Genomic DNA, 27,254 nt, shown 5'->3' with positions numbered 1-27,254 from the left:
TAATAAGGAACATTCAATCAAGTATTTTTCAATGTTTACATCCATCACTTGAGCACTGCATGTCACAGTAAAAATGACAATATTGTACAAAGAGTGGGCAAAATAACATCAAACTTACATGTAATCCTTCACAATGACCCTACAAAGAATAAAGACTAAGATAGATTTGCAGCAGGTTCCTAAAATATCAGCGATGGTTTGTAGCTGCAGATGTAAGTCACTCAAACTTCTTCATTACTTTATTTTTATTTAAATGTTTAATGTGTTACCGTCTCAGGCTGGTGTTTGTAGTGATGAGATGTCAGCGTGCCGGGCTCCAGAGAGCATGGCCGTGTGCAATGCCTTTTCCCCCGCTCCTTGCTCAGACTAACACACGGAGGACCACGTTTTCCCACTGGCACTGAAGATGTTTCCTCCTCTTCATCTTCTTCCTCCTCCTCAATATCCTCCTCCTCCTCTTCTTCCTCCTCCTCCTCTTCCTCTTCCTGGTTCAGGCTCCTGTGATTCTCCTCTGTGTTAGTCCTTAGTCCCAGGACTCCAGCCCGTCCTTGGTTTGCTTTCAGGAACTGGTTTTCCTGCTGCAGCCTCTGCAGTGCACTCCTAGGAGGTAATGGAAAGAAACACAAATAGATATAAGATTAATGTTGCCATCACCAAGACAAGATCAACAATACAATCAAATTTTAGCTCCTATCAGTTTCCTGATGATCTTTAGAGACAAATATGCACCTCATCTGAGCCACAGAGGTGTATCCATCCCTCTCCAGCTGTGACCTTATTTCTTCAAGCTCTCTTTCAAGTGTTGTCTTTGCTTTCTCGAGCTGCTGTAAGTCTCTCTCCCCATTGGCTCGCTGGGCCAGCAAACCCCTCACCAGCCCTCCAGACACACCCTCAGGTCCGCTGGCCCTTCCAGATGTCTAAACATTCAGAAAAAAAAAGATAAAATACTGTATGTTATTATAAAAATCATGGGATTGGGGAAAGTGCTTTTTATCAATGTTTAAACTCAGAAAATATACATAAAGTAAAGTAAATTCAAATGTAAATAAAGTATTTTACCTGAATGGAGGCCAAACTTCTAGCTGTCACTTTCTCATCGTCCTCCTCTATGCTGTCGGTGAACTCGTCACTGCTGCCGTCTTCATCATCCCCCTCCTCCTCCTCCTCCTCCTCCTCTGTGCTGAGCTCTAGAAACACAACAACCATATAAGGACAAGATCCACTTGTATACTTTTGTTTTTGTTTATTTCTTAATCCTCTGTTATTCTCCTTGTTCTTGCCATTTTTACATGTCTCCCTCTCTAGTGTTCACTCTCTGTCCCATTTTTTCCTCAACTCTGAATCACCCCTCTGGAAGTCATGGGACTAAAGGGAAATGTTATGTCATATGTTCCCAGCCAGCCAGAATCACTTGAGGCGGTGCAACCCAGCATGAGTGAGTGTGTGTGTGTTGATGAGAAACAGTGTGAAACTTTAAACACTTAAAACTGAGAAAAATGTGTCATATGTCATATTGACTCACATGATAATTGTGTGCCAAAATAAAATATATATGCAGAATATACTTCACTCTGCGTTATTTAAATAATATACACTCTGTATAATGGACACACACACACACATACACACACACAAAGAGCAAGAGAGGAACACATAAATGGATGTTGGTTTACTGCCAGGAAGCAGAGGCTCAGTGGAAAGTGACGGGCAGGAATTTAAAGGAAAATTGTTTTACATAATACACCCCAATGATACACAATACACACATACACACACATCAGACATTGGTCACTTTTGGGGACATTACATAGACTTACATTAATTTCCTGGAAAATTAACCTAACCCTAACCTTAACCACTGACCCCAAAAATCAGCTTTTTCCCAATTGAGGACATGTCCACAACTGGACAAGCTGTCCCCAGTTAACTGTTCCTAAGTCTGAAATTTGTCCCCAAAAGTAGTCTATGACAGACCACACACACACACAGACATACACACACACACACACATATGCTGTGCAGAGCTATATGTGAATTATAGGGGTATGGGTGTGTATCTACAGTTGCTCAGTGCATTGTTGCAGCTTATTATGTTACTGTATTATTAACTGAAAGTGTCTCCACCCTCAAACAAGTATGACAGTTAAATATAGTAAATCTTTGTGCCACTATAATAGCAGGGCATCAAATTCATGGAGAGAAACTACTGGGTTATTCTTGATTGAACAATGTGCACTGTAAGCCAGACTGGGTGAATATGGGGCCCTGTTTACACACTGTGACCTCTCACACTGTGGACATGTAGAGGGGGCGCTACTTGAAGCTGTTTTTATGTTGTTTGGTGTATTTGGCATTTAAACTAACATGGATTTCATTTTTTCAGAAATATCATGGACATTCAGTGACAGGGCTCACGTGAGCTTCCCTTATTTGGTGCATTTTGTGTTTTAGTGTTGTGAATATCTAACTGGACATTACAGCAGAACAGCCATGCAAACATGAAAACCATGCCACAATCTCATGCATCACAGAGCAAGGACATGAAGAAACAATAGTTTCACATAGACCCTGAATTATCTAAAGAAATCTGTTGACAAGCTCTGATATGTTTGACAATATTTAAAATTGTTATGTATGTGTGTAACTGTGATTATCAAAGTGCATATTATGATAAACTGGGAGACAAACTGATGAAGTCGAGGACAACTTGGAATTGCTATTCCTACTATGAGGAACCTCTATGAAAACAAGCACACTGTGAGGTTGTTCTGAGGAGAGATGGAAGGTACATAAAGGATCAAGTAGGGAATTTCAGGTTTGGGATATTCTTGAGACAAATTCCCAAATTAAACACAACAAACAGAAATCCATAACAGAAGTGCTTTTGACAAAAAGCCAGCACATGTTTTATTTCTGTTGCATTTAAAATACAAATGAAGTGTTGACAAGGATTCCATCTTTGAGGCAAGATGAGAGATCAGGGCACAAATGTTGAGAAAATGTACTCTACCTAATATAAATATTAAATGGGCAAATATTATTTCTGGCATTCACATCTCATGTGACTTACAGAGAAGACAGTGCAGACTAGCAAATTACCTGCTATTATAATTTACTGGTATCTCGGTGCAAAGCAGAGCTTAAGTTCAACAAGCAGGTAAACTACAAACAATAGATATAATCTTAAATTACCATAAAGTTATCTACCATCGCATATCGAATATGGCTGACCTCACGGCTCATGCATATCTTTTAAGACTAAAATTAGAGCAGAGCAGGTTTACATTATAAAACTGTGTATGAAAGTCAGAGGGAAGGACTGAGCTGAAGGAAACTACTTGGCCATCTTTTTGGATTTTTTTGGGCCTGGAGTAAATGTGCACATCCTGTATACAAAGAGATGGTATAAAACAAATGATGGATGGCGAGACGTTTCACTGTAAGGCATGAGCTTGAGTTTCTCCACAAGATGTAACTTCACTGTGACAGTAAGGCTGGAAGAGTGACACCGGTGAGAGACAGTACAATGGCAATACAGAACAAGTTGCACTGCAAAGCAATACGCAGGCAGTTTTTAAAAACAATATATAAAACACAGATTCACACCAACACTCACAATATATATTAATAAATAAAACTCTGAGTTGCACGTTGCCACTTCATACAAATGAGGTTAATCTGAACAGGCTTCTGCTACTGTGAGTAGTGCTTGTGCTATCTGGACGAAGCTGTCTGAAGAATGACGGGTCAGATTTCTGTTCATAATACTATAGAATCTGGTCTATCCAATTAGAAGTAATAATAATATTACTTAATAATATTACTTAATAATATCTGAAAAAATGATCAGTTCCACTGTGGCGTGCATCGCAATGATTTGTTGTTGCACACTGTTGGTTCAAACAGATGATGGACAATCCGTGAAAAATGCTGCCTTAACCTTGTTACGCTTAAAAATCACAAATTTTACATCGGAGGAAGCAAAGACAAAAAGTTAGCATGAGAAAAGGTATATGTGGGGTGAGATCTTGAGATCTGTCAATTGTGTGAGTCTCATGGTCAAGGCATGAGACAGAGGCAGCTCTGCATTTACTTTAGGGATTTTTTTTTTTTTTTTTAATAAAAAACAGACCGTCAGAGGCTACAGACAGCTCCATCTCACATACAGAGTGCCAGTCTCACTCAGTGCTGTCAGACAGAACATCACAGAGCGTTAGTGACAGTGCCCCCCGCAGCCCTGGAGGCTGGACCCTGCCCATCCCCACCTCCAAAGTCAGGCTGCCTTTTAGCTGCCCTTTCCAGCACTAGGGCCATGTTACGGGTCCTGGCCAGGACCTCCTCCAGCTGTCCGCGGAGAGCCTGAACAGAGTCTAGCTCAGTGTGCAGGGTCTGGATCTTCTCTGAGCTGCTGCGAGGTGGAAAAGAGGAGAAGGAAAAGGTGTCTTTAGACCAAAAGAAAAAAAGAACTGCAACTTACTGTATTCACAGGAAACTGGGCTGTCAGAGGCTTCCCTACCTGTCACTTTTGGTGTGAATGTGGGTGAGACTCTGGTATAATCTCTTCTCCGCCCTCAGGGCGTCATTCAGCTTGTGGTACTCTGACACAAGCTGCTCCAGCACACGCTACATCAGAGTGGCATGTGAAGTGGGGGAAGGAAGGAGAGACAGTAAAAACACTCAATTCTTGAACAGTACAAAGACACATATTGTCTCATTAGTTATGGTTGAAGGAAAAACCTACTTGATGATCAGTGCTGTCTTTTGTGGTCTGCTGGTGAGCCAAGGATAAACGCAGAGCAGAGAGCTCCTTCTGCAGGCAGAGGACACAAAGATCAGAGACTTCTAACAAAATGTCAAAGATTGTTAGATTTACGTATAATTACAGGATCCACACAGATACCTGAGCCTCCCTCTCCTTCTTCAGTACCAGCTGCAGCTCCTCCTGGATAGCCTTCATCTCTGCCTCGCTCTCTTTTGAGGACGATTGCATCGCCTCCTCCTGGCCCTGCATCAGCTCCTGATGAACAAAGTACACTGTGAAGATCATGTCTACAGGAAACAGAGCTACAGAGAAAAGTAAGGGGAATATGAACATGTACCTTGATAAAGGCTTCCTTCTCTTTCAGCAGAGTCTGCAGATGCTCCGTCTCTCCTCCCATCTCCCTCTCCTTGTCCCGTCTCAGCTCGCACAGCTCCTGCTCTCTCAATGACAGCTGTCTGCGTAGCTCCTGCAGCTGGCCTGTCCGCTCACTAATCACCACAGACAGCCTGTAGGAGTTGTCCTGAGAGAGAAAGAGTGTCAAAGTGTGAAAAAATCAGCCATGGGACTCTATGGTTCATACAATACATATACAGATATACACAATATATCTGTGTACTTTCCTATCTCTATTTCTATTCTGTGACTTCTACTGTGTTACAGAACTGATCCCAAATCAGTGACACAGCCTACCTGCAGATACTGGTCTTTGGAGCTGAGAGTGTTGAGCAGGTCCTGGACCTGTGTTTGGTGTTCATTAGACTGGCGGCTGCGGTCTGACAACAGCTCCTGGAAGAGCTTCTCTTTGAGCGCCAGCCGAGCCTTCAGCTCTTCCACAACCTCAGTGGGACCAGCCTGAACTCTGGCAACGAGGGCTGCTGTCAGATCCTGTGCACGCACACAAAACAAGATTCACCCAGAAAAGTCTGTGTCAGCACACCTGTTGTATTTGTGAAAGGCAAAACAAGTAACAGAGGTTTGTCTACCTTGACTGTTTTTCCAAAGCTTTGAAAATTACGCATCAGCATGACAATAAAGGCATAAATGTGTGTGTTTGTGTGTGTGTGTGTTACCTGTGTCTCCTGGCTGCGTGCCTGCAAAGCTGCCTGTAGCTGGCTGATGATGGTTTCTTTCTCTCTCAGAGTATTTCTCTCCTTCTCCTCGCTCTGCTGTTTCAGCCACTGGAGGTTCCTGTAGGCCTCGGCCGCCTGCTCCAGCTCCAGCTCTTTACCTCGCACCAAAGCATCCAGAGTCTAAAATACATACACACCGTCACAATTCCAGGTGTAACCATAAATAAAGACAGACATAAACATGATACCTCATATATGCCTAAAACATTAACATGTTTTCACATTCATCGAATTCATGTCTGTTTTTTAAATATCAGAATGTATATTTACTCTTTTGGAGTTACTGACAATGAAGTAAGTATTCCCACACTTATGAGATCTGGCCAACAGTATAAGCTCACAGTTCTGGTGTGTTTCTACCGCGTGTATTGAGCGTACCGTGATGGTCTCCTCATTGTTGGACAGGATGCAGCGGAGTCTCTCCAGGTCTCGTTCCTTCTCCCTGAGAGCTAGTTGCAGCCTCCTCACCTGGCCCTCACGCTCCTCCACACAGCGAAACTTGTCATCGATGGAGCGCTGCGGGCAGCAGAGAGAGGAGAAGAAAAAAAAAATCACACTGCTATTCTGGGAAACTGTGAAATTTATCTTCAGCCTGATATTCATCATGTTCCTTACAGCACGCAGTTTTACGGTTAAAGGTAAAAATGAAGATGTGGGTTGTTCAAAGCTCTTTTTGCTTAGAAATGTATAAAAAACAAATGAGAGTGCATCAAGGTGAGAAATTAACTAGTTAATCAGATTTTTAGGAATATTTTGATCCTTTTCATGACTCTTCTGGCTCATTTCTTGTAACAGATTTACAGAAGACAGTAATCTCTCCCTAATAATTCCCCCTATGATTTATTACTTAACTGGTTGTGATATTTTGTCCTGACCTACTGATTTATGGCGAGTTTTCATTACTGTCTGCTACAGGCTGTTTCAACTGCTGCAAGCTGCAAACATTGCTGCTTTCTGGTGAAAAAATGAACTCAATGTTCCCTGCACAGAATGTACTGGAAAGGCAGTCCCATTAATCACATGGTGTACAGTACAGTGACCCACATGTAACTATAGTTGAGAGGGGCACTCTTCAGTATCAATCAATGTCTAAATGTGTGTGTGTATGTGTATGTGTATGTGTGTGTGTGTGTGTTTGTGTGTGTTACCTCCAGAGCTCTGTCTCTATCTTTAATACGCTCTCTTAGTTTCTCCAGCAGGGCATCTCTTGGTTTGGAGCTTCCTGTTGACTCCAACATGTCTGAATACTCCTAAAAGATATAAAGATTTTTGGAAAGGATGAGAAATCTGTGCATGTGTGTATATTTGTGCATTTACATATTGTATGTATGCAGCATGTGAGGGATTTAGCGTGTTACCTGTAACTGTTGCTCCTTGTCCTGCAGAGAGTGTTTGAGCTGTGCAATGCTTCTGTCTCTTTCCTGCACCAGAGAGAGTCTCTCTGCCTCGCTCTCCTTCAGAGATGCTTCTTTAGCCTGCAGCTCAGAGCGAATTTTCTGAAGGGCACAGCGGAGGTCCTGCCGCAGAGAAAGAGGAGAGGTTACACATGCTGCGTCATCCACACTTCAAGACTTCTTTTAAACGCCTGGTTTACTAACAAACACACTGACCTGGTTGTGTTTTTCAGTGACATCTCTGTGCTGCAGTGCCTCCTGTAGATCAGAGTTGAGTCTGTCTTTGAACCTAACCAGGTCGTCTCCTTGCCTCTGGCTCTGTCTCAGACTCCTCTGACTGGCCTCCAGCTCCAAACCCAGTGAGAACAGGGAGCTTTGCACTCCTACCAACTCACCCTGCAGCTGGGCAAGCGTCAAGGACTCGCTGACCCCCTCTGGAGCCTGGAGAGAGGATGACCACGTAACAAGGACATACAGTACGTCACTAGTCTGAAGACAAGAAATGATTCTGGTTCGGGGCTCTCACCACTGACCGTGCATCATATCTCACCTTGCATTGTGCTAGTTGGTTGCGGTGGGCCAATTCTCGCAGCTTACACAGTGTGGTGTTCTGTCCTTCGATCAGCTGGTACAGGTCCTGGGCCTTGGAGCAGAATGAAACATTGCTATGAGCATATTTTTAATACATATATAATCATAAACAGGTTGTTCTCTGTTCATACAACAAAGACAAACACTCACCTCACTGTCTTTGGTGTTGATGGACTCTGTGAGGCCCTGGATGGTTCGTTCTTGACTCTGAGTAGCCTGACGGAGTGAACGCAGCTCACACTCCATCTCAGTCAGCTTCTCCTGCAACTTCTACGGAGACAGAAACAGAGATCACCGTCAGGCTGTCATCAGGCCTCATATGTGCCTTTATAAAACAAATCTGATTGAAATGAGGTATTTTTATGTGACATACCAAATTGTTGGCCTCGCTCTCATGGACCTTTGCCTGCAGGGATTGAACTTGGAGCTGGGCCTTCTGCAGCTCACTGACACACTGACCAGCCGCACACTCATACTGGTTCAGTTGACTCTGCTGCTCCTCAACGAGGCTCTGTAAAAAGAAAGAAGAGGGTAAGATGTTGGAGTTTCAAGTCATAATATATTGGCTTCATCTTCTGACTAAATCCAGAAGCAATTATTTGTGAATAGGATGTTGCTTTAAAGACTGACAATAAAGTGGGCTTGGATGTTCAGCTCAAAATTCAAGGAAAATACAAAGGCTGCAGGCTACATAACTTTCCTCAGTGGATTGTGTAATATGTGTACAACATTTAGAGACTCTGCTTATTCATGTGTGTACTTTGTAAAAAGCTCTGACGGAGGAGAGAGCCTCTAGAGTGGTGTGTGAGCTGCATGCATGAGTTAGCATGAGCGTACCCAAAGTGCTCTTTGCCACTATTATCTTTACATAACTGGCATATAAATGCTTCCACAATCTAGAGGAAGGATGTTATTATGATACGCTAGCCTATAGTATGTATTATAGTATTGTAGTACAACGTAGTTAAGGATTAATTCAATTGATTTTTGTTCATTATTGTATTTTTTCCAGATAGAACTTTTGTAGTGAACATATCATTTAAATTGTGTTATTATAGGAGCCAACCAGTGCTGAGATGACAGGGTGGTCTGACATTGCGTGGATCGCTTTGCCTCAAGGGCTCCGAGTGAAAATAGGCCAGTAGTGGAGTCTTTCTGTCTTAATGTCTCCCCACATCTAACCTACTTAAGTCAGCAGCTCGGGCTCAAAGATCACACAATTTATTTTAAAAGGGAACATCTTTAAGTAAGAGTCCAGTGATTGAGAGGATTATGAGGAAGCTGGATCTTTATTATTGCACACACGCAGATTGCAGATGCGTACTTGTCCTCACATGTGCAGAAAATCTTGTCCTACAACATTAGTTTATGACTGGAAGAACTGGGAGGCTCGTATCTGTCTGCAGTATGTAAGTGAGTCAGTGTAGTGTGTGTGTGTAGGTTGCTACTTCAGATCTAAATCTAGAACACTGGGATTAGATAAGGAATTTCATATTAACTTCAAGTTTTCAGTTTTCGGGTATTTTATGCTCACTAAAATGGGAAAAAAACAAGGAAAAAACTGCCCATGCTTTAACGCTCTTCACTCTGCTTTACTGACATGACTAATGACCTTTTTGTGCATGCACAAAAACACACACACATTAACTAATTAGGCCATGTCGTGGCTCACAGCTTACCCACACCTGACTGCTAATGTTATGTGTTCTCACACATAGACAACTAAGCAGAACGCACACACAACACTACAACCCACATCCTCTGGGTAAAGGTTTGCTGGAGAAGCTGTGAGCAGGATTTAAGTGACTGACAGCTGGATTATGTGGCTAATTAAGCTTTTTTTTAAATCTGCTGTTACAATTTCATTGCTTTATCCAAAGTGACGGGAGAGTTAAAAAACACAAGCAAGGTGATGAGATTTAACAGTTTTGTGGGAATGCTGCACTGTCTGTATGTCAAACACCTAATAAGCCTACTGGTTGGTTCACTCAGAGTGCTGCAGATACTGCAGATTTGTACTGCACAAGCAAAATCCACCATTCCAATGAGAGTCATCATCCTACAGTCATAAAATCCTTCTATTCAGCACCGTGCTTGTCAAGGTATTGTACCTGGTGGGGAGGTGGTGGAGGGTACTCTTTGTACAAATCTTCCAATAAGTCCTCCATGTCAGCCAGGCTCAGACCCTGATCAATCCCAACATCCAACCTGATCAGAGGGGTATCCAGCTCAGGTGTTGGCATGTGGTTGTATCTTTCTCCACCTGGAGTTCCATAAGACATTCCCAGAATTGGATCAGGGAAGCCCAGCCTGGTGCCTCCATTACTGGAGCTCCGTCTGAGCAGCACTGGGAGTTTACTCCCCTTGGTGCTCTGGACTGGTCTGTGAACAGCGTAGCTCTGCAGCAGACAGAGGGCCAGAGAGAGGCTGGGTGCAGGTGAGGTTTGGCCATGTGGAGCTCCCATGTGCTCCTCAGAGAGGGAGTCAGATATCCGGTCATCTATTGGTTCCTTGGGGGAGCTCGGCGGCCCATCTGTTACGGCTCCAGGCTGAATGTATTCCTCAGCTGTCTCCAGGGATGCTATAGAGGGGCTGGAGCTGGCTCGTCCAGCCAGAGTGCGATCGCTGTCTGATGTCCTCGAGGGGTTCCGAGAACCAGGGACTAGAGTTAGAGAGGAAGGTGGTTCATCTGACTCTTCCAGTTTTTTTCTTTCTGCTTCTCCACCACCTCCTCCTGTCACACTCCCTCCAATAAGACTGGCTGAATATCGGGTTGATGGTCCACAGGAAATACTCCGTGCTAGCTTCCTGGGCACCTTACAAACAGCTTCATAGTCAGAGTCTGCAACCCGCCAGTAGGAACATCCGTGACACCTTCTTGGAGTGCTGGGTACACAACGGTGTGATCCTGCAACTGTAACCTCTGACCCTGGATCAGCAGTACACTGAGGGTGGTGGTGATGGGGACAGTCCAAGCCGTCGTCTGCCCAGGACTCGTACAAAGAGTAGACCAGGTCCTCCTGAAGCAGGGAACAGTACTTAGCATGGGTGAGACCTGAAATGTCCACCATTCCATCCCCTGGTTCGTCATTAGCCCCCATTACAGCAGCCTCCTCTGAGTTTGTTTTCTGGTAGAGTCCACTGATGCACTGCCTCAGCCGGTGTTTCTCTTGCAGGAGCCTCTGCAACCTTTCTATGGACAAAGCCTCAACGCGGGCGATCACCGTGTCGAAGCGGTACATGCGGTCCAGCATGAAGGTGCACTTGGAGCAGGCAAACTCTCCTCTGCCATCCCGAGCCAGCTCTTGCCCCAGAGCATGAGATAGCAGCACCTGCAAGTTGAGCTTGGCGGTGGGGTGGAAAATCCATCGCCGCTGGTTACCGCAGAGATCACGTCCACAGATGCGACACGTCTCTTTCATCTTGAGATCAAGCATTCCACAGGCTTGTAAGTATTTGAGAGTGGCAGATTATTGATTTTCTCTCACATGAGGACAACTGAACCCTTGTGGGGAATTTGAGTATAATGTTCAAGGTGCATCAGAGCACTTTTAGAACACATGAAATCCTGAAATAATAAATGTAAAGCTTGTGACATCAGTCCTTGCAATGGCATTAAATTCAATGGCTTGAAAATAAACGAGATGAGGTAGACAAGAAGAGTCAATGACCAGGCTTATAGAGAACTGGCTGCATATGTGGCTCTTGGCAGGACAGAAAACAGTGAGGTATAACAGATTAATTAAACAATCAATAAAATCTATCAATTAGGCCAGGTCGATCTGCTCGTGCAGGTGCATCAGGAATATGGCGCAGTCCTCCAGCAGACGCACGCTGAAGTCATGTTAACGTCTCATCAATCAGCTGCAGTGTTTTTCTCCATATTGTCTTCGCGCTGTCACCAAAGCCTTGTTTCGTATTTCCCTACAGCACCGCACGCGCCTCTGCACCATCACCGGGCTGTCACGGACACACGAGCCGCACCGCGCGCCGTCAGGTTCATGATGACCGGGGACCGGCAATTATCCGCTGCCCCAGACACAGAGCAGAAGCAGGAGTCCTGAATCTTCCGCCGGTGTCTGTATCAGGAGAAGAGACCGTTCATTCATTTCAGAGCCGTTACCGACAGCTACACGGAGACACGCGCTCACCGCGTCCAGTCCTACGTGCGGTCCGAGAGATCCTCCGGGCAGCCAGATAACGATGTGGCTGCCTGAACCAGACCTGCAGCGGCGGAGCGCACCATTCAGGGAAACAGGGGTGGAGGAGCCCGGTGCAGTCAGACTGGGATCCGTATTCTTTAATACCCACTACGATTTTTATTCATATGCAGTACTGTTTCATGTTTTAAAGTATAAATAAATAAAAACCCAGCAGATATCAGTTTTATTTGGGTTTATCAGTAGAGAGACAGAGTGATGCTCCCCTAGGACTCTGTTACTTCCTCCTGCCCGGTTTACTAAGCTCTGTTCGCCTGACTGAACAGGTGAAATGCTCAGTAACAGAGTAACATTAGTGACGCTCTGTAAAATGAAATGACTCTATTCTTTACTCCAGAGAGCGAGATAGATTCTATTACATTCTACTCTGTTTTTTATTTTATTTTATTCAAGTCTGCATTAATGGCATGACACAGTATTGCTGTACAAGGTTTGTAATGTAAGTAGGATATGATAATTTAAAATGTAAGATAAAATAAAATATGTAGTGCATTACTATACTATGTACATTATACAAACTACTGTATATATGATGAGATGATTCTAATATGTTCTATTGTATGTAAAATCAAATCAAACAAGGAGCCAAACATAAGGCACTATTTTAGACCTTGTCTAACTTGGTTTTCAGTAATAATTATGACACAATGCTCTCTCTCACACACACATTCGCTGTCCCTCTCTTTCAAACAACACACACACACACACACACACACACACACACACACACACACACACACACACACACACCTAAGGGTTTCCATTTTCTAGTTCTGTATCTTAAAGAGTTCCCTCATGAAATACACAAACCAAAACTGACAAAAATGACAATTAGGGTAAAAACTGTCTGATAACCCTTCCTCACAGCAGACATTTTGACTCGTCAAGCAGGAAAAGTTCATGTGTTATTGTTAACATTAACAATGGCTCTGCCCCGTTCAAGTGTCCCAGTAAAATGCCTTACATGAAAAGCGCCTTTACTTCTGCATGATGGCACAATCTTTACGATTACACTGAAGCGTGAGTACATAACCTAGAATTCATAAAGCCACTGCACATATCTCTAAACTACAGAACAAACCAATGAGATTAATCGTTTTCACGTTCTATGTTATTCTACTGTATTCATGTATCCAGGGTAAGTCTGGCATCAGGCAAAGAGGCTCTGCAGAGTAAAGACAAAGGGATGTTTTCTCTACTTTAAACATACTAATCAGTGAGCCATAAAACCAGTTACCAAGACAACACATATGTGCAGTAGTTAAACATGACTACTGTGTAGTGATGTAATACTTGCCTGAGGTTACACTGCAAAGGAAGATAAAGTTTGAATAAGGTCATTATCATATTGGCAGTATTACAGTAGCAGATTATCAATATGATAATCAATTCATTGTTTTAGTCATTTATCAGGTATATGTGTCAATCAGTTTTTGTTATTGCTTTTTTTCCGCTACTAGCTTCCTTTTCCTCTGAAGTAACTGAAGTGAAATTCTGCATTTCTAAGACATCACATTGGGTTTCACATCATTGGTATTTGACCTTATATTTGTCATTGCAGAGCTAATCAATGATTAATCAGTTAATCAAAAGATCTATATATTGTGACAATAGCCAGGTGCCCAAATGAACAATGAAATGGGGTATTTCTTGCCACAATCATTCCTTCTGTTCATTCTGGCCATTAGAAGATCCTCTTCAAATGTACTTACAATGTAAGTGATGGGGGACAAAATCCACAGTCCTCATTTTGAGAAAAAATGTATTTAAAAGTTTATTTGAAGATAATATTTATGTACATGAGTTTGTCAAATAAACCAGTGTAATTTTCCAATCATCAGTACCAAATATCAAAACATCTTCCGGGATGATTATTTATAGTTAAATTTCCTTCATGGTGCTGATATTTCAACAATGATTTGGCTGTGATGCTCAAACAACCAGGCCTTTCTCATGTGTTTGACTGTGCAAGTTAATCTCTGCAGTAGCACAAATTTTGTTTCTCCCCTGAGGCAGGAAAAACAGATGGTCACGCTGTCACACTGTGACTTCCTCGCAGATATGCAGTAAAGAATTCCAAGTAAACAGTCCGGTATACTTGAATCCTCAAAACAAGTCTTTTGCTTCAGGACAGTGTGATTCTATACATTTTTAACTAATTAATGTAAGACAGACTTATAGACCTTGTGTCTGCTTTGAAGCCCTTGATTCCTGATTATTTGAAGGTTAATTACTGGTCCTGAGTCTTTTTCTCTAAATCAGATATTAGAATTCACCTTGAGGAGGCCGTAGGGAACCAACAACATGTGGGAAAGATGCATCTGAATAAAAAGTTTGAAAATACACTATTTTTCCTGTTTGAGTAGATGTTTTGTGAAATTTAATGCTCATAAATATAAGACAATGTCACAATATATGAATGGTTTATGTGTTTACAGTGTACAAACTACTGCAAATTATTCTTGACAAGAAAAGCCTTAAATAATTGTGTTAAGAGGTTTCAGGTGATGTTTCTTTCCTCTCTCTCTCCAGACATAGATTTGATCTAAATGACTGTGGTGTCTGGGGAACTAATTAAGAGCTCTTGTGGTGGGCGTCTGTCTGAAACAACGTAACTGTATATCAGTGTTGTGGTCGCATAGCACTCAAAAGGTCAAGCTGACCTATTGACAACCCGGTTGAAATCTGACCCGCTAAACTGCTAACCAGCCAGATGCCTGCACGCACACACGCATATGTGAAAGAAGGCACCTCATGGGAATGTGCACACACACACACACACATACACACACACACACACTCACACAAGACCCCACTTACACTGATCCTTGCATCTCTTTCTATCTCTGTGAGAAGAATTCACCTGAACAGTTTCTCTCACTGCCGTAGGACTTAAATTGATGAAGAATATAACTGAAGCCCACATTTGGAATAATTTAATTGCAGTAAAAGACACAAGTGTAATCTAAAGCTACAACATATGAAAAACTTTTTTGTTTTTGTATTTTTATTTTAGTCATATTTTGCTGGTCTCGCTGTCTTAAAATGCAAAACATATTTTATTGTATATTTGATTATATGGCATCATTGTCATACTTTTAGCTCTACATGCTGTCTCACATCTATTCTTGCGCACTCATACACACCACTTACACAACAAACAACACTTCCCTCTAATTTTGCAAAGTCTCTGTAAACTCTGACCCAAGAACCTGCATTTCAACACACTGGTGGTTCAAATTTGGCCTCCAAAAAAACAAGCATCCTCTCCTTGTTGTACTCATGTTGAGGCTGTGTCCTTTCTCATGTATATAAAACACTCACTTACTTATCATATGTAAATTATACTTGTGTGGCAGTGGACACTGGTCCACTGTTGCCTTGGTGACTAAATGTTTTGCACACACAGTGTAGTTATCCATCACCAAACATACAACTCAGCTTTGTTTGTTTTTTCAGGGCACACCAACACAGACCACATAACCCACACACGCATCCAGTGTGAAATCTGAGTAGACAGCCTGCCTGGCGAGTACATTTGCATCCTTCATCCAAAACTGATTTACAAGTTAAAACGCCTGCCGAGGCACCTTGAAAACAAAACGCTGCTTGTGAGAAACTCACCCAACAACAAATATGTCTGCAACAGATACTGTGACTCATTCAGGCTATATCCAAATAACAACAACTAACATTGCGCAGATAAGATAAATGTGGGTGAACACACACTGATAAAGGTAACAATGGTTATTAATTTTAATATATAGAACAAACTCATGTCAAAGATTCACACTGAGCAGTGTGAGCAGCTGTCAACGTAATGATGCCTCTCCATTTGTAGTTTCATTACATGTCAGGAGAAATGTGTCCTTGGGGATGTCAGTGCAGCTAAAGCCTGAAAATGTAATGGGACTCTGGCACTTTGTGAGATGAGATCTGTAAGATGGACTGTGCTTTCAGGTTTGATTAGAGTCATGTTCCTCGCCTCTGTTTGTTAACTTTAATGTACTAATTCATCAGCATATCTGTATTATTTGCCATTCAGACTGGAATAAGCCACTGACACTGACTCATGAAACATCCAGGATTAGATTTCACAAAGATGAGGAGAATTTCAGCTCAGTCATTGGTCATGATACTGTTAACAGTTGGTTCTTTCAGCTTGTAGAAAATATGAGGTACAATTATGTCCCTGTTCTCACTGCAGAATATTTGTATTGATTTTGTTATGTTGATTCTGCACAAAATATTCTGCAGAAACAGACTACATTTTTCCAACATTTTGAATTCTTGCTGTTTTTCTGTGGCAAAATGTGGTAACATAGATACAGTTACTTGGTTCTGTACCACAAACTTTTATTTTACTTAGAAAGAAAATGCACTGGTCACATTGGGAATTTTCCAAACTCTTTTACTACCAGGCATTTCTGTAAAACATCCAATAATTTACCAAATTATTAAAATATGTCTTGTTTTTTTTCAATTGGCTCAGTTTTTTCAGATAGCTCCTGTTGAAAATGTGATGCGTCGCTTCTCCATAGGGAGGCAGAGTCTGTCTGACAAAGTGCTCTGGACTTCAACAGTGAGAATTGTGATGCTGTTCTGACACTCTGTGGACAACTTTATAACAACATGTAAAGGCTTCAGTTATTCTAAACACTAAACTTAATTTAAAACTTTTAAACACTTGACCACAATTTAGCTATGCTTCAGTCTCTTTACATGAAAAAAGAGCTCAACATACCTGCATTTCCTGTTCAATGCGCAGCCTCTCTCGACCAAGTTCCTCCTGATAGAACTGCATGAAAAAGAAGACACACTATAAACCTACTGTACGTATGTACAACCTCTAAAACTGAAAAAATAATCAATAATTACACATAATTTAAACATTTATGATTGAGGAAATACACACAGAAATACACATCTCTAGATATGTAAAACTGTGTCATTAATTCTATACTTGGCCACCTGTATACATCTGTGTGTGTGTTTGTTTAAGTAGTGGTGTGTGTACAAATAGCTCATGTGACCTACATGAATAAGTGTTAAAATAAGGCTGAGGAATGTCACATATGTTGCTTCAGGAGCCTCTCTCTAGAATAGAAGTCTGGCCAGAGGAGACATGGTGGTCCAGAGGAATGCAGTATAAATAGCTAAAACCTAATAGTTTGGGCCCCTGTTTGATTGGACTGCAGCTGCAGAGACTCAGTCAAAATTTTTGATATTAAGTGTAATTTAAAGTTGAGATAAAGAGCATTTATACCTCCACATCCTTGTCCTTCTGCAGCAGAGATGAAGACAGCTCATGAACCTGTCCCTCCAGCTCTCCCACCCTCAGTGAGAGAGTCGTTTTCTCTCCGCTCAGCTCTGTGATGAGGGCCTCCTTAGAGCGAAGCTCTTTAGTCAGCTCCTCTATTACCCTGAACACAGACAGATGCATAGTCAGTGACACAGTGAGATGGATTTGGTTAAGTATATGTGATGATTGAGGAGATTTTGCACCTGTCTTTGTTGGCGTTGGACGGAGACAGGAAGCTCGGAGGCCTCTCGTCCTCAGGGATGTCCTCCATGGGGATGTCTAGGGAGAGCAGGGAGGCATGGGAGTGTGATCCAGCTAGCGAGGCCATCCGCTCAGCCTCACTGCGTGCTAACTGGGCCTCCTGAAACACACAGACACACAGAGGCATTTATAATTTGTAAAGCTGGGACACATGTATGTCAGTGTGAGTCGCTGAGTGTGCGGGTGGACTGACCTCCTGCAGGAGCTGAATCTTGGTCTCAAGAACTTGCTGCATGTGGTCGATTTCCTGCTGTCTCTCCTGACACCGTCTCTGCAGCTCCGCCTCATTGTGATTGGTCAAGCTCTCTGCTGTCGTGCTGTCAAACGGCAAAAGAGGCAAGTCAGAGTTGATCACCAAATCAATCAGGCATCATACTGAATACAGCACAAATCAACTGAGTCTGAGTCACAGAGATATGGTCAGAGGGGTGAGCACTGGGACATGATGGAGACATTAGTAAATGCCAATAAAGCAATATGATGTCATCACTGTATGCTACAGTGCTCATGGGATACCCAACATCCTCCCACTTATAGAAGAAATTAAAGTGCTGTTCACAAAGTCTGAAAGTGGTGAAAGGCTTGACATTAATACAGCAGTGGAAGCAATTTGAGTAATTTTTTCTACTGTAAGTAACCTGGACTTTGGTAATCATTTAGTTCAACCTGCATTATAGATATGAAGGTTTACTTGTAGATGTGTTTGTGGTAAAATGCTTAATTGATACACACTGTAAACGCTGTATCTGCATGAATCTAAAATGTCCCTCATGCACGTCTTGTTTCTTTGTATTCTCCAACTATCAAATTACGTTTCTCATGATGTAAGTGTTTCTCTCGTTCCTTTGGACCCCCTGACTGTGCAAGCATCTGTCTATATCACTTAGTCAGTCAATGGCGGTATCCCAGAATTCCTGCTCCCAGAATGGCACACCCCACGCCACTCTGTCGCCATGAGTTGCTGTTCTGGACCCTCTCTACATACGTTTTTAACTCTGTCCGCCACATGCAACAGCTCAAATAACTGGGATATTTTGAACCAGTCTGAGTAATGCAAATATCTGAGTCTTGGACAAATGTTCTTTATGTGAAGTGAACAAGACAAGACAAGAACAGCCTATGAAAACAGCCTGAAGTGTCAGCAACAAGTCAGATGGAAGATGATTCAGTAACGTTGGTCTGTCAACAACATAAACAATTAAAAAAATCAAGAAAGGCAGTGAGACTTCAAGTTCAAGACACTGAGATTCAACTGTTGGTTTGGAGTTCTGTGGTTTATAATTTGGCAATTTCTTGTTTGTTAGTATGAATTTTTATTGTTGTTGTATGGATTTTTATGATGTGATGTGTTTGTTTTTTGCCAGCAGCTCTAGTGACTGGCTACGGCAGTCATTGCAGGCAATTGGGTTGATATCCAAACCACAGAATATGCAGTAAATCAGACAAGAAGCATCACTGGCAATCTGGAGTAAGCAGAAATACTTTTCCCAAGAAGAGCACCAGTTTAATATTTAGGCAAATGATGTGGTAACAACCAGACCTCATGATATGTGAAAGATAAGTTAAAAAGCAGCGTAACTGTTAGTCAGAGGGAGACTAGCATTAAAATCATACAAGCGTAACTTTCAGAATCATCTCTGCTGACACCGAACAGGGGTTCACATCATATCTATATATTGTAACAATGTTGTAGGATAGAGAGAGTGACAACAACAACTAAAATAGAGACCAGTAATGAGAGCCAATTTACCAGAGCACCACATGTTGGCCAATAAGGAACCATTCCAACATAAAGGTCAAAAAACATGACCTTTAAGAAGCATCTCCGTCAATTTGAGCAACAGCAAGATTCTCTCTCGTGTGTGAGTCATACAGAGTAGTAACTGTAATGTCACCATGCAAAAAACCCAGAAAAAGCTCCACCCTTCTCTACATCACCCCTGCAATCTACTAGACCCCCTGCAGCAGCTTCAAGCTCCATCCTGGGACAGGAAAAGCCTCGCAGGAAGAGAAGGACATCTGTCTCAAGCAATCAACAATGTCAAAAACACAAATAACTTCCTTTAAATCCCATTAATGGCTTTTTCCTCTTTTATACTGGACATGACCTCTTTCAGATCACCTCAGACAACTAACAGAAACAGAACAGACAAGGAATGACAATAATAAATGGTTATATGTGGACTTACAGGGCTTTGTCCAGAAGCTGCTGTTTCTCCTGGAGCTCCTGCTTCAAGCTCTCTACTTCCACCTTCAGCTCGATGTTCTGCAACAGATGGAAGCAGTAAAGTGAATCAGTCAATGTATTAATCAACCATCACATATCATTGTTACACATCAGCATTCCCACATCAACATTTCCGCAACAGATAAATGACCATTCGTAACTATGCATCAGTGACAGTGGATAGTGGCGACTTGCAGCTGTGAATTAATGTGATAATTTGATCATATGCTGTTAAAGTCATTGAAGAGCTACAGCTGAATATTGCAACTTTGGTATAACAGGTAAATTTTGAAATGGAGTTTCTGAACTCTGCAAGTTCAGCAATTTGTACGATTTTCCAAACAAACATCAGAACATAAATATATTTGTGACATTATCATACCTGCTACACAATGCAGACTTTCTAAAAAAAATTTATCTACAGCATTTATTTTCTCAAGACAAACACTATGTAATATGCCATTTAGCTTTCATGGCGTCTTTTATATGAAAAAACATAATAGCAATTTCAATATCCGTAAATGACCAACTAGTAATTACATATGAGGCTGTAACAGTAAAATTGAAAAGGATGAGATATAATGTTGACAAGTATCTTAACTAACATAAAATATATGAATATTAAAGCTGCTACACATCCATGGCTCATCCTCACACAGGTGTTTTCTTATTTGGCTAATTAGACCTCTTCTCAGTAAGTTATTAAGTTTGTGACCTTTTAAATGATGTTAAGTTTTACTATGATAATTAAACAAAGCCCTACTGAAAAATTAAAAAAGGGATACCTTCACTTAATTAAAAAAAGTCTTAATCACATCGCAAACATAAGCATACAGTTTAATAGCAAATATGTTTTGCTATTAATCATACCGTACATATAAAAATATCTCATAATTTTGTGTTTTGTGTAGTGTCAATATATCTCTGTGCGCTTGAGGTTCAATTAAATAATCTATATTAAAAATACAAAATATTCCCAATTTAAAGCTTCTTAGCATCTTGAGATGTTTGTATCATTGTACTTTCTTTGCTTGTATCATTACTGAATCTCCTTCATCTCTCTCTCAAATCGTCCACACACACGTTTGTCTTCTTCTTTGCTCAGTTACCTTAGTTATTATCACTCCATCACTCTCTAATCTCTCCATCCCTGTTGTGTGAATCAGCGCTGGTAGGTGTTGTGTATCATCAGTACAGAGCATCTGACTGTGCTGTCATGGCTGGTATATTTAGAGCAGGAGAATTCGGGGAAGCTCAGATACTTATCACTGGGGCCAAAGGCTAAACTCCACAGTTTGTTTACCTGCTGTGGTCCACAGGGAACTTTTTAGGGCCAATCAGGGCTCTTACATCGGGCCAGGGGACAGAGGATTTAACAGTAGGAATGATGGGACTCGTTCTTTCCATTCTGACCTCAGACAGGAGGGAGAGGACAGTTTATCTGTCTGTCTGTCTGCTGGGCTCAGATCAGATAGCTGCTCTCACTGGTCTTATCAGCTTAATCACTGCTGCTAGGCTCAGGTTCATTTAAACAGATTGTCCACATCTTGGTTAGCTGCCTCTACTTCCCTTTTTCTAGCTTTGTGTCTTCTTTCATCTTCCTCTCTCTCTCTTTTATAAATGTCTTAGTGCCTCTTTGTGCAAATGCAAGTCTGCTGACCTTCTCCTGTCCCGACAGCCAATGCCAGAGAGTTTTATGTCCTCAGTGCTCACAAAGAGCAAGTCTACGCATGCAGCAAGTAGCACGAACAGCCTGAAACCCACACCATCATTATACACGTACTGCACGAAGGCATCATGAGTGCTACTCACACCCATATTGCTGAACAACACAAGTTCATACATACTCACACCAGATCATTGCAGACAGTGACAAATATGGACAAAGCTGCAGTCAGCAAGTATAGTAGTAATATAATGAATTTAGTTAATAATAACAATAATTATTCTCATTATCAATTAATCTGTCAAATATTTTTTCAATTAAGCGCTTAATCCTTCTTTAAGTAGAAATTCATGGATAAAATTGCCCCAAAAAAGTCCAACGTGATATCTTCAAATTGTTTTGTTTTGTCCAAACAACAGTCCAAACCAAAAATTATTCACCAGCAAATCATGTTTTGATTAATATGTGACCTGAACAAGTTGTTCGTTAATCAACTAATTGACATATTTTTCAGCACTATGACCAAAAATGATTTGATGTTTCGTTATCAAGGTATGTGCAACCTTCAGAAAGGCAAATTGTTATTATTCGGTCACGTTGTCACTGCTTATGAAACTGATTTTGAATTAAGACGGAAGCAGGAAAGATATATACATTTTATTATTATTATGTGTAGTGCAAAACTGTCATTACGTGGTTAAAAAATCAGGAATGTTTCTTGAATTTTGACACTTTATTCTCAAAATGTATATAATGTGCTCAATCTTCATAAATAATGCAGCAGCATCTAGAACTTTTAACATATGACCAAACATACGCTCTGCATAGCTAATGAAAGAAAATGACTCAACTAGATATTCTGACAATGAATAATGTAACACACAACTAAGAGGAACACGTATCCCTGTGTGTGCCAACAACTCAGTTTACAGTAAGAGAGACCATCTTGAAAACAGCTCTATATATAGACACCCATCACAGTGCACCTGCTATTTTGGCCCCTCCTGGCCCGTCGGCCCTCAGCAACAGATCCCCTAATAACCAGGCGGCGCAGCAGAGGGGAGATCGCTGCACAACACTGACAGGACTGTCACGCACAAACCAAACAAACCTGCAATATTCAACCTGCTGACAGATATTATCATCTACACTCAATCTATTGATTCAGCACATCCTGCTCCATTCCTGATCCATTTACATGAACTGATCATGAACTTATCTACATGAATAAAATAAGTGAAATAGGCTACTTTTGGCACAAGATGCTAAAGATTGTGCGTGTTTGCTGACATTATTCTAAATCATTTCTAAATCATTCAATTACATGCTTTAAAAGAGTAAATCAATATAACAAATCATGGTGAAGAGAAACACACACACACACACGTGTACTGACGCGTGTCTCCTGTCATATGGACACTCATACGAATACATGTGATAAATAAATCAGTGTACTAAAGCTGGCTCTATAAATAGAGTCTCTCAAGCTCTCAGAGAGATCACTATGTGCCCAACACACCTAGTCTATTACACTGAAATGTGCAGAGGGAGGACATGAACACTGACACTGTCATGATGCTGAGCCAACAGAGCAACGAGCGACTGATCAGATAACATCTACGGAACAAAGATTTAGTCTCCAATAAAAAAGTGATCAGACTGATTAACCTTTAGCCACACAGAGCGAGAGATTGTAAAGAGCGCTAGGATTAAAATCTAGTTGGATGTCTGTATGACATGAGATCAGTTTACTCAATCACTGCTGGTATGCTGTAATTGTGGAGGAGATGTGGCAGGATGCTCAGGTCTTGTTCAGTGGGATCAAACAGACTTTTAGAGTAATTTTAAAATATCAAAGAGGTGCTGATGAGCAGAAGGGATTTGGAGTGAAGGGAGGAAGAAAGAGGCGACTTTTAAACTCTGGCTGACTTGTGCAAACGGACAACAGCTGAGCTGGGTCACCTTATAGGTGCATACACACACACACACACACACACACACACGCACACACACACACACACACACAGGGACACATAAAGTATACACACTAGCAACAGGCTGCAAAAGCCTGCAGATATAAACACATGCATAAAACGGCATTTGCGTACAACTACTCTAGTTTTAGAGGTAGAACAAATTATTATTTTCATTACCAGTTTTTTTCTATCGCATAAGTCTTTGATTAATCTATTAATTGTTTGATCTAGAAAATGACAAAAAAAGTTTTTTTTTAAACCCTGAAGAATTCATTTAAAATGTTGAAAAACAGAGAAAAACATCAAATCCTCTCAATCATGAAGTTGGAAAGAGAGAACTTTTGTCAAAACTTAAACAACTTGATGAATGACTTAAACACACATACTACTAAATAAACTAAACTAGTGTGATACAATAAATTTGTTTTGATATCAATTTAATACTTTTTTCCAATGATTTGATTTGAGAAACATAAATATTTTTTCTTCATAAATGTGGCAATCATGTGGTGTCAGAATAATCAGAAAAATTAGTTCTTGACTGGGAAAATACACAAGTGTTCCCTCAATGAAAACTCTGAAAATTTTGGTACATAATTTGCCGAAAGTTGACTGCAGAAACATGGCAGACAACAGTAAATGTTTGGTTGATGGCATGAAACTTTTTACTAATTCACTTATTGCATATGAATTTCTTGTTCATATGTAATTTGTATTATGGTATTATGTTGTAAGCGTTAGTTGCTGTCTACATAGAGTGACCTAGATTAATTAGAAAAGTTATTTATTAGCATTAACCTTGAAAACAAGTCAGGCAGAGCAATATTATAGTGGCTTTAGGGAATGTACTGGTGCAGCAACAAGTCTGGGACAAAATACAACACATCTTCTTTGTAGCATTCATGTTGTTTCCACATTACGACTTAAAAGCTCATGAACACACCGAAGTTGGAAGACCAACTGCCCAACAGGGGAAATGGGACCATCAGAGGAGCACATGAATACAGTATAACTTTACAAAAGAAGCAAGAAGAAGAAAATTTCTTTTTTTATTTAGATGAGAAGATCAATTACCACTCTCATATCCTATCTCATGTCTGTTAACTATGAATCTATAGCCAGGAAATGATTACCACAAAGCAGGGCGAACAGCTACCTTGGGTCTGTCCAAAGGTAAAAAAAAACATCTGCTGGACTATTGCATAGTCGGGAACAGCGACTTCTTAGCCAAGAAAAAGTCACACATAACTCTCCTGTAAAACTGCGATAGATTGTTTTTATACTTCCTTTTTTGTATGAAATAAAACCAATGAGATATAACATGTTAATTGGTGAGCTTTAGAGGTGCTGGTTTGTTTTTTGTTAAACTTTTGAACAAGCTGTTTCTAGTCTTTGCGCTAAGCTAAACTTGCTAACTGATTGCTGGCTGTGGCGTTATATTTAACGAACAGATATTATATTGATATTGATCTTTTCTCCCCTAACTCAAGAGAGTAAATAAGTCTATTTCCCAAAATGTCAAACTATTCCTTTAAGTAAATATGATCACCAATCTGACCAGCATTAGATGTCAACTCTCTATATTTTCGGTGCTTGGTGCTATAGACACATTTTGGTCTGTGCCCAATCAATCTTGACGTTCAATCACACTGTATCATAAGCTGATAAACTTTATTTGATTTCTTATTAAAAGCATATTGCTCCAATTCTATCATAGGTTCATATTTTAGGAATTGCAGTATAATTGAGTTCAGTTTCTCTGTGCTGTGGAGTGAGACTAAATATTTATACTAACCTAAGAGCAGAAAACCTTCACAAATCCCTGTGTACACATAATGAACAGACTAACCACAGGTCCTATTAGACAGTTTACAGCCACATACGCAGAAACTTCATGAAATAAAAGTTCCCGAGCACACAGTTAGTTCATGTGTAGCCCTTCACATTGCAGCCATCTCTGAAAACAAGCACTTGATATAACAAACATGACAGGTCACATCACCTCATCTTGATCAGTGTAACAGCTGGGTTAACAAACAGTGGAGATAGCTGAGTAAAGCTACTGTAAATATAATCACCTGTTATCATCACTCTTTTGGTTACCCTCTCAACACCAACTCCCTCAACAAAGCAAAATCAATGAGGTTTGATCTTTTTTTGTTCATGCATCAATCCTTGAGAACTGAAGTGCACTGCACACCAGTGACCCATTCATCATCCCACTCATCACCAGTCAAACAGATTCCCATTAACTTCCTAGTGCTTGATGAGACTACTCACCGTGCGGTAGACATCTTCGCTGCTCTCCTCGTACTTCTGCTGTATCCTCTCCTCCAGGAAGTAGATGCGGAGCTTGAGGCTGAAGTTCTCCTTCTTCAGGTCATTCAGGTGCTGTGACAAAGTACGGTAACCGTTAGACATGACCGTCAAAGAGCACCAACACTGTGTGACATGTCCGTTATAGGTCAGAAAATAAAAGTCCTCTTCGACTCCTTCGTATCATGGGGGAGTATGGAGTCCATTTTAAAGGACAGCCACCGCCAAGGCACGTCCCTCCATCAGAGTCTGGTAACCGTTAGACATGCTACCTCCTTATCGAAAAGCGCATAATATGGCACCTGAAAAGGCCAAGTTATTTACAAAATGCCCCCCTAGCCTCTAACAGGCCATGGGCACACTATCTACAAAACCACACACACTAAAACTAACACATTTACACACACACACACACAGGGTAAAGGGGCTTTAATAGTGCAGAGGGCTACTCTGCAGCCCGAGCGGTCAGCGATGCAGCCATGTCAGCTCCATGGTGTGTTCTGGGCTTCTAGGGGACGGGACAGGAGCTTATTTTACTGGAGGAGACATCCCTGGAATCCCAGACTGCCAGGGGGGAGGGATGGAGGGAGGAAGGGGGAGGTAAGAGGCTCAGGGCTCACAGGCACTTGTGATATGAAGGGAAATCTCACCACACTGCAAAAAACAGGGCCGAAGGGAACAAACCGGAGGCATGGACAGAGGGGAGGAGGGTAAATGTGTGACCTTTTCTTGACTTTCTTGACTTCCTCTCATATTTATTGGAACTTGATTTCATTTGTCTAGTTTAGCTGTGTGGTCTCTATGCCCATTCCCCTTTTAATATAATTCAAGTGTGGAGTCCTCATTGAGAAACAGCTGAAACTGTGTCCACACAAGCCTCCAGCTTATATAATCACATCATTGACTCATCTTCATTTAGTCTCTGCTAAATTAAGGACATGACAATCTCACTAATATGCACACAAATCCATTTTTTTCATAATAACTCACTTTGCAGGCTGATACCTGTATATTCAACAACATCTTGAAGGCAGGTTTCATTGACACAATACAATTATTCCACACGTTGGGATTTTTCACCTTCTTACCTGACCTAGACTGCTTCAAAGTACTTTCTTTAAACTAAATAGAGCTTGTTCACATGCCAAATGATATTCAGGTGGTCTTATCTCTACTGAAAATAATAATGCATGCCTGGCTCAGAGTAGTGATAATACCATTAGATAAATAAAGGGATTAAAAGACAAACTTGAGTTTGAGAGGTAAAAGAGCTCAGTCTGACATAAAACATATATATTAATTAATATTTTTTATATAAATGTTGATTCAAATGACAACGTTTAATATGAAAGGGGTCACTTGTCATTGTGACGACACAAAAGACAATTAGCTGTTACCAACTTGGCAGC

General features: G+C 41.1%; 1 protein-coding gene across 6 annotated transcripts in view; it reads right to left on the bottom strand.

The window, feature by feature from the left end:
- Positions 1 to 26,363, bottom strand: part of LOC122993315 (myomegalin-like) — a 39,692-nt gene extending 13,329 nt beyond the window's left edge. For 2 of the 6 annotated variants that reach the window (XM_044367369.1, XM_044367373.1), the window contains exons 1-18: positions 9,989 to 12,015; positions 8,251 to 8,388; positions 8,028 to 8,147; positions 7,837 to 7,929; positions 7,503 to 7,727; positions 7,251 to 7,409; positions 7,041 to 7,142; positions 6,271 to 6,408; positions 5,833 to 6,012; positions 5,453 to 5,647; positions 5,100 to 5,282; positions 4,901 to 5,017; positions 4,742 to 4,810; positions 4,517 to 4,623; positions 4,266 to 4,408; positions 1,060 to 1,187; positions 730 to 917; positions 270 to 600 (exon numbers count right to left, since the gene is read on the bottom strand). In XM_044367369.1, the coding sequence (XP_044223304.1) occupies positions 270 to 600; positions 730 to 917; positions 1,060 to 1,187; positions 4,266 to 4,408; positions 4,517 to 4,623; positions 4,742 to 4,810; positions 4,901 to 5,017; positions 5,100 to 5,282; positions 5,453 to 5,647; positions 5,833 to 6,012; positions 6,271 to 6,408; positions 7,041 to 7,142; positions 7,251 to 7,409; positions 7,503 to 7,727; positions 7,837 to 7,929; positions 8,028 to 8,147; positions 8,251 to 8,388; positions 9,989 to 11,314 (3,942 nt within the window). In that variant the 5' untranslated portion in view covers positions 11,315 to 12,015. Of the gene's footprint in view, positions 1 to 269; positions 601 to 729; positions 918 to 1,059; positions 1,188 to 4,265; positions 4,409 to 4,516; positions 4,624 to 4,741; positions 4,811 to 4,900; positions 5,018 to 5,099; positions 5,283 to 5,452; positions 5,648 to 5,832; positions 6,013 to 6,270; positions 6,409 to 7,040; positions 7,143 to 7,250; positions 7,410 to 7,502; positions 7,728 to 7,836; positions 7,930 to 8,027; positions 8,148 to 8,250; positions 8,389 to 9,988; positions 12,017 to 16,841; positions 16,896 to 17,363; positions 17,521 to 17,602; positions 17,761 to 17,853; positions 17,978 to 19,849; positions 19,927 to 25,809 lie in introns of those variants that run through there. The other 4 variants (XM_044367375.1, XM_044367374.1, XM_044367370.1 and 1 more) reach the window with 4 other exon arrangements.
- Between the last annotated feature and the right edge of the window lie 891 nt (positions 26,364 to 27,254).

The sequence above is a fragment of the Thunnus albacares genome, chromosome 12 (assembly GCF_914725855.1).
Source record: "Thunnus albacares chromosome 12, fThuAlb1.1, whole genome shotgun sequence".
In the NCBI taxonomy this organism is placed as follows: Eukaryota; Metazoa; Chordata; class Actinopteri; order Scombriformes; family Scombridae; genus Thunnus; species Thunnus albacares.
Note: the sequence above shows the minus strand (reverse complement) of the source record. Positions and strands in the feature narration are given on the sequence as shown.